The 7,406-nt window shown below is 39.8% G+C and overlaps 1 protein-coding gene across 1 annotated transcript; it reads right to left on the bottom strand.

Moving 5' to 3' along the window:
* Positions 1-583: 583 nt before the first annotated feature.
* On the bottom strand, positions 584-7,004 carry LOC103132380 (uncharacterized). The gene is made up of 5 exons (XM_016667353.1): positions 6,851-7,004; positions 6,572-6,697; positions 1,336-1,370; positions 829-1,253; positions 584-731 (listed from the first exon to the last, which is right to left on the bottom strand). Exons 1-5 carry the CDS (start codon positions 6,937-6,939, stop codon positions 642-644), a joined length of 765 nt encoding a protein of 254 aa, XP_016522839.1. The 5' UTR covers positions 6,940-7,004; the 3' UTR covers positions 584-641.
* Positions 7,005-7,406: the final 402 nt, after the last annotated feature.

Genomic DNA, 7,406 nt, shown 5'->3' with positions numbered 1-7,406 from the left:
TCAAAAGCTTTCTTTAGATCTATAAATATCCCTACTGCCAGTTTCTTACTATCTGTTGCATTGGTTATTTCTTCTATTAAGTCAGTTACAGCCAGCGATGTTGACCGGTTTGCTCTGAATCCATATTGACTGGTGATAAGTAGCAAATGTTTTTTTGCTATTGTAACCGGTGTATATTACTAGTGTTCTTTTATCAGTAATCTAGTCTTATACAGACAGTTAACCTTGTGGTATTCTGCGTTGTGTTCAGACCAAGAAGGGAGTCAGACCACTGGAGTTGCTGGTTGTTCTTTAATGCAGGTTGCTGGCAGAGGCCTCTCCTCAGGCAGCCTAGCGCCAACTGAGGGTAGTACAGTAATGATGTCATAGAACACTCTCTTAAAGCAACAGTACAGGTAGTAGTGTTTACCAAAATAAATAAAATTATACAATCCTTAAAATATAACAAAAAAATAGGATTCTTCAGTGTTAATCAGGATTTGGTGAGATTTCAAACATTATAAAAATAAATAAAAGCACATTTTCTAACTTATTACACTACTTAGCGAAAAAAACTTAAGAGTATATTTACAACAAACATCAAACACAGTAAATATGTTTCATTAAGTTTATGGGCCAGTTCAGAAGGTCTTCATGAGAGCTTATTTGCAAGAAGCCACCAGTTTACGATGCTCTTCATCCAACCTCTTCCCCACAGGACCCTGCTTCACCTTCTCCCAGGCCTCTTCGGTCTAGGCATAAAATGTAGCATATTGTTAGTATAAAGCGTATTGTTAGGGCACCCAGACTGGGCTTCCAAGATAAATGTTAACACATTCAATCACTCACCATGTGTTTGAAGGCCTCTCCATAGTAATAACTCTCGAATGCAGGATAGGCTATTCCCTTTTTAAGCAACTGTTGCATGGATTTAGCCACCAAATGCAGCTCGTCTCCATCATATCCGTACACCTTCTGGTCCTCACAGGTCATCAAGACAAGCTGGTCACAACAGTATGGCGTTCCTTGCACATAACCAATAACCTTCATCTTCACCGTTTCAGGAAGATAAAACTTTCCCCATCCATCCACTTCTTCAGGGTTGTCCTTGTACTCTGTGTCCTCCACTGGTCCTTTGGTTAGTATGGCCCCAGCTGGATTAGGTAGAGGGCATTCTGCACCTCTTTTAAAAGAGGCGAAATCCCCTGAATCTGACCTCAACGCCACTGCCTTTGGATTCGGAGAGTCTGAATCCAGTTTCATATTCTGTGGAACTGAAGAACATCACAGACATCAGGAATTTGTGAAGAAAAAAACTTTCCATTTCAAAATGCAGTAGAAATATATGTATCCTACCTCTTTTTCTGCTGGAGTCTTGGGTATAAGTTGATCTGAAAGATACAAAACAACACATTACTAATAACACAGCCAATAACTAACCTAATTTAGGCTCCTTTTTGTGTCCGCATTATATATTCCACCATTTTCCTCTCAACCTACATTGTGTAAAACTAATTCTGGTCTGTTCTGCTTTGAAGTTGGATAATTAACTTGGAAGTGTTGCATTGCACCACAAACGCTCTGAGCTCAACAGCAATGAGTTTATCCATACCATACCAACTTTATTTATAAAGCACTTTAAAACAACCACAGTTGATACAAAGTGCTGTACAATTTAAAAACACAACATAATAAAAAGTAATTAAAAACAGTTTAAAAACAAACATACAATTTAAAACTAGATCCCACTGGTGTTGAAAGCCAAGTAAAATAGATGGGTTTTAAGACGAACTTTAAAAGTGGACAGAGAAGGGGCCTCTCTGATCTGCAAAGGTAAGTCATTCCATAATTTGGGGCCCGTAACAGAGAAAGCCCTGTCCCCTCTGAGCTTCCTTTTTGTTCTCGGTACCTCCAAGAGCAGCTGATTTGCAGACCTGAGAGACCGATGGAGTACGTAGGGATGAAGAAGCTCAGAGAGGTAAGCCGGGGCAAGATTATGTAATGATTTAAAAACAAACATAAGAATTTTAAAATGAATCCTAAAATATACAGGCAGCCAAATATCAGGTTCCCCCCGTGATCCTGTGCCTCCACGATTTTTTAAAGATATTTTACCTAGCATAGGGCAGCCTGTTCTTGCAATTGTAAATAGCAGTCTGTCCTCAGGTGTGGTCCCTGCTAGTTTTAAACATGCAGTAGTGCAGCCACTGCTTAAAAAACCTGGCCTTGATCCGACTGTTCTGGCTAATTATCGGCCTATTTCGAAGCTGCCTTTTCTTTCTAAGGTTTTAGAGAAAATTGTGTACTGTCAGCTGACTCAGTTTTTAGATGACGATGGCATTCTGGAGGTTTTTCAGTCAGGTTTTAAAACTCTTCATAGTACAGAATCTGCTTTGATTAGAGTTTTTAATGACGTCCTTCTTGCATGTGATTCTGGTCACCATGTTGTTCTGATGTTACTTGACCTAACTGCTGCCTTTGATACAGTAGACCACAACATTTTAATATCGCGATTACACCACATTGTTGGTATTGATGGTATTGTTCTTAAATGGTTCAGGTCTTACCTGGAGGAGAGAACATTTTCAGTGAATGTTCGTGGCTCTGAATCATCTGTTGCTTCAATGTCTTATGGTGTCCCACAGGGCTCAATTCTGGGCCCACTGCTTTTCTCTCTTTATATACTGCCTCTTGGTTCGATCCTTAGGAAACATGGGATTTCTTTTCATTGTTACGCTGATGATTGTCAGATTTATTTGCCCATAAAGCAGCAGGATGTACATTCAATCAAACATCTCCTGGCATGTCTAGGAGATATTAAAGCTTGGTTGGCCTTGAACTTTTTAAATTTTAATGAAAACAAAACAGAGGTGATGGTGTTTGGACCCAGTGGCTCCTGTGAGTCCTCCTCTGTTGACCTGGGACCTTTGGAGGAATATTTTAAACCTGTTATTACAGATCTTGGTTTTAAGGTGGACAGTGATTTTAAATTGGACAGCCAAATTAGAGTCCAGCTTTTATCATTTAAGGCGATTGGCGTCTGTGAAATCTTTTCTTTCCAGGCAGCATTTTGAAACAGTGATCCACGCTTTTATTTCAACTCGATTGGACTACTGTAATGCACTTTATCTGGGAGTCAGTCAGTCGCTGCTCTCACGTCTGCAGCTAGTACAAAATGCTGCTGCACGACTTCTGACAGGAACTCGAAAGAGGGAGCATGTGACCCCTGTCCTGGCCTCACTTCACTGGCTGCCTGTATATTTTAGGATTCATTTTAAAATTCTTATGTTTGTTTTTAAATCATTGCATAATCTTGCCCCGGCTTACCTCACTGAGCTTCTTCATCCCTACGTACCCCATCGGTCTCTCAGGTCAGCAGATCAGCTGCTCTTGGAGGTACCGAGAACAAAAAGGAAGCTCAGAGGGGACAGGGCTTTCTCTGTTATGGGCCCCAAGTTATGGAATGACTTACCTTTGCAGGTCAGAGAGGCCCCTCTCTGTCCACTTTTAAAGTTCGTCTTAAAACCCATCTATTTTACTTGGCTTTCAACACCAGTGGGATCTAGTTTTAAATTGTATGTTTTTGTTTTTAAACTGTAAGAGTTTTTATTTTTTATTTTTTAATTATTATTATGTTCTGTTTTAATGTACAGCACTTTGTATCAGCTGTGGTTGTTTTAAAGTGCTTTATAAATAAAGTTGGTATGCTAGGGTATGAATCCACCATCCATCAATAGGCATAAATCCCAAGAGGATGGGGGGGGATCAGGACCCCTTCAATCTTGCAAAAGTCTAGAATTGTGCCCCCCGCCCATAGAAATCACAAAAGAAACCCTTGTATTTAAACAATATCAATAGAAAAAAGGCAATAAAAACAAAGAACGAAGTAAATCTGCTATTCATCTAAGAAAAAAATAATAAATTTTTAGCTCCCCCCATCATTACTGGAACAATGGTTCAGTCCAAAGTGTAGGAGGAGCAACAGCTCCGCTCCTGAACAGCACAGGCCATAGATAATTAATGTCTATGGGCACAGGCTCATTGGAGCCGCTGACACTGCAGCACTAACAAAAAACCCTCCACTAAATAAATACTTAAAGCAAAATATATGTAACACATTTTATTTACTTTCACTATTCAAGAAGTATAAATACATTGACAATAAAATTGAGACTGCAGTTCCTCATTTCATTACTTGGGCTGAATCTTGATAAACTGCCACCTGAACAAAACTGCTACATTGCATTAATACAGTGTTTTTCAACCACTGTGCCGTGGAAATGATGAAAATACGGTTCCTATGGTACGGTATTTTCTGGACTGTAAGCTTGCTACTTCTTTCCTACACTTTGAACATGCGGCTTTTCTGTGTATTTTTCTTCAACCACCAGGGGGCTCTCTAGCAGGAAGTGAATCATTAGAAGTCAAAATTGTAAATCAAAGAAGAACGCGTTAATTTTCATTTAGAACAACCACATGCTAGCAGCAGGCACGACGGAGAAATGTTTTCAAACTCATATGATGCAGCTTTTAAGTTGAAGGCTGTCGATCTGCCACTACAGGAGGGAAATAAAGCCGCTGCACTTAAGCTTTGTGTGAACGAAACCATGGTTCGACTTTGGAGACGGAGGACTGCGTCCAGCAGATTTATTAGGACGCAGCCCTCTGCTGCCCTCTACTCTGTCCTTATGAAAAACCAAAAGCAGCAGAGATACCAGCGGCTTATAGGCCAGGGCGGCTTTCCAGTTTTTTGTTTGTTTGTTTCCAAAAAATTAGAAGGTGCAGTTTATAGTATGGTGTGCTCATAGTCCAGAAAATATGGTAATTGGTTTTAAAAGATTTTTAAAAAATGAACTATCTGCAAATAATGCCATCTTTGAGTGTCTGCTGTAGTAGTGACTAGCGGTGTAATGATGTAATTTTCTTACCACTAGATGGCAGTAGGTACAAAGCATTTTGTACCTAAATTTAACACCACAGTGTTGTGGCTGTTCAGGTGTTCAGGTGTATTTTTGAAGTGGACATGTTACCTGCAATTTGAAATAAGAAATGTAAAATGTGATAAAAATATATTTTTGTGTTTATTTGATTCCTATTCCATACACTTTGATAAGAATGACTATATATATAATATAGACGGCTACAGAGTATCTTTGTTTACATTTTTGGTTGGTGGTGTGCCTCGAGATTTTTTCAATTAAAACAGTTACCTTGGCTCAAAAAAGGTTGAAAAACACTGGATTAAAAGATTTAGCTCTGGTTTCTGCTGAAGGTATTTAGCTCTCTAACTCTTACTTCAATAAAAAGAGTTTGAAGTGGGAAGGAGCAGTTGAGCGTTAGCAATGGCCAACAGCTCAGTATGGGAGCTGAGAGCAGAGGGGCGACTGCACGTGGTAGTAAGAAAAGAGTATGTTTTTATTTTCTATCGTCTTCAACGTGGGCCTTGAAAACCACAAAATAAAATCTGAATATTTTCTAGAAAACTCTGGTGCTGACCTTTAAGTGTAAGTTATGATACATCCCAAATATTCAATTCCTACGTATTTATAGGTTCTCAGCCATCCAGGACATTACACCCCCCTCCCCGCAACCAGTGGTGCAAAGAAGTGGCTATGCAATGCATAGGGGTTCAGCACCAGAGGGGGCATCAAAACCCAGACTGGAGGGGGCGGCGCGCCGATTATGTTTTCCAATACTCTTCAGTGCGCCTCACGCTCCTTCACCTTGTGCACATAACAAGGTAAATGTAGCAAGTTTTACCCTTCACGTATCGTCATCTCAGGGGGAGGGTAGAGTGAGCGTATCTTCCTTGGGGGCGGGGGTGCTGATTTATATAACTTAATTAATAAGCAACTTAATTAATAATTTAAATAACACATCACTTGAGAACCACTGCAATAAATCAATATTTATGAGGAATTTTATTAAGTGGAGGTACTTATTAAAACTTGTTTTTATTTAGAGCCTTAAGTTTTTGTAAAGGTGTAGCAGAGATTAGATCTGTTGCCCTGAACCAAACTCATATCTAAACATTTGAGTCTTAGTTTGACTTCTATGGGTCTCAACAGGTTGTTCACTGAGAAACACTTTTGTTATTCACTACTACTTACTAGCCATTTTTGATGGTGCAGCTTGAACACACAAAAAAATTTAAACCACATTTTACTGTCACTTTGCTAATGCCCCCCCAATTTGCTTTTAAAAAATGTCCCTGTTTATGGTCCTCCCCCCAATAATGAGATGGGATTTACGCCCTTACATCCATCCTGTGATGGAACTGGACCTGGTTCATCATTATGATGGGACAGAGAGAAAGTCTCTTCCCCGACTTCAGGCCACAACCTGCTTTCTGATCCGGCAAGTCTCAAGTCGTTATTTTAATGACTCGAGTCCTCGTCTCTGCTGTGAAGTTCTTTTATAATTTTTTTGCGGTGCCAATGACCCATTTGGACTTGATTTGGACTTTGATCCATAAACAAAAAGCAACGTAAATTCTGTGTAATGTTTCCATGACAACAGAACCAACAGACCTTGGTATCGTCACATGGCCACAATAACAGATAAACAGTTACAGCAGGTAGAAACAGCTCACCTCCATGATAGTGGAGATCCAGGAGATTTAAATTCAATGATCAAACCCTTTGACCTGTCGCTCTTAAAGGACACACAGCTGGGTTCTGGTTCTGGTTCTGGTTCAGGTCTGAGTCTCTGATGGATCCTGACAGAAACATGATGATTAAAACTGAATCTGTTCAGTCTGGATGAAGCAGCAAAGAGGAGCAGCAGCAGCTTCATCACCACGTCTGTTTTGGCCTGATATAGTGAACGCTGTGTGAAAAGGGCTGTGGACAGTTAGAGATGGTGACCTCACCTCTGACCTTTGCTCTGGCTCTCATCTTCCCCACACAGAGTGGTTTTAGAGGGAGGGACTCCCTCCTCTCTGTCCTCACACTGATCCATGCTGCTGAATTCACATCAGCTCACACACACTTTCTAGCTTCACCTGCAGAGGAAACACACATCATTCATCTACACATCAACTCTGATCATCCTTTACATCATTAGTGCTGGAAAAAGTTGCTGACATTAATGGTGGAGACCAGAGTTCGGTACGAGGAAATAAAAACATGAATCAGTTCTGAGAAGAAAACAAAGAAACATCAGCTGTTCATCATGTTGTTTGATTCCAGTTCATCAATAATCTAATAATCGTATAGATTTGCCTTAAAACTGCAGAGACGTTAAAGTCTGAAGGGAAATCATAAGTGAAACTGTTCAACAAACATCACAGATTAGAAACAATCAGGAAAGTTTTTGATGAAAAAGTTCAAGAAATAAACAAATCAAACTTACAGTTTCTTCAAACGATCCGAAGAGTTAAAAAGAAAAATTAAACAACAAACTGAGACCAGACAAACGGACTAGTG

The sequence above is a fragment of the Poecilia formosa genome, unplaced genomic scaffold (assembly GCF_000485575.1).
Source record: "Poecilia formosa unplaced genomic scaffold, Poecilia_formosa-5.1.2 Scaffold1023, whole genome shotgun sequence".
Lineage (NCBI taxonomy): Eukaryota > Metazoa > Chordata > Actinopteri > Cyprinodontiformes > Poeciliidae > Poecilia > Poecilia formosa.
The sequence above is the reverse complement of the archived record's forward strand: the minus strand, read 5'-3'. Positions and strand labels throughout refer to the sequence as shown.

What these genes read in the sequence shown, in the direction of transcription:
- LOC103132380 (XM_016667353.1), bottom strand. Translation starts at nt 6,939, where the DNA reads ATGGATCAGTGTGAGGACAGAGAGGAGGGAGTCCCTCCCTCTAAAACC. An exon ending in GGATCTCCACTATCATGGAG is followed by an intron (nt 1,371 to 6,571) that starts GTGAGCTGTTTC and finishes TGTATCTTTCAG; the next exon opens with ATCAACTTATACCCAAGACT. An exon ending in AGACTCCAGCAGAAAAAGAG is followed by an intron (nt 1,254 to 1,335) that starts GTAGGATACATA and finishes GATGTTCTTCAG; the next exon opens with TTCCACAGAATATGAAACTG.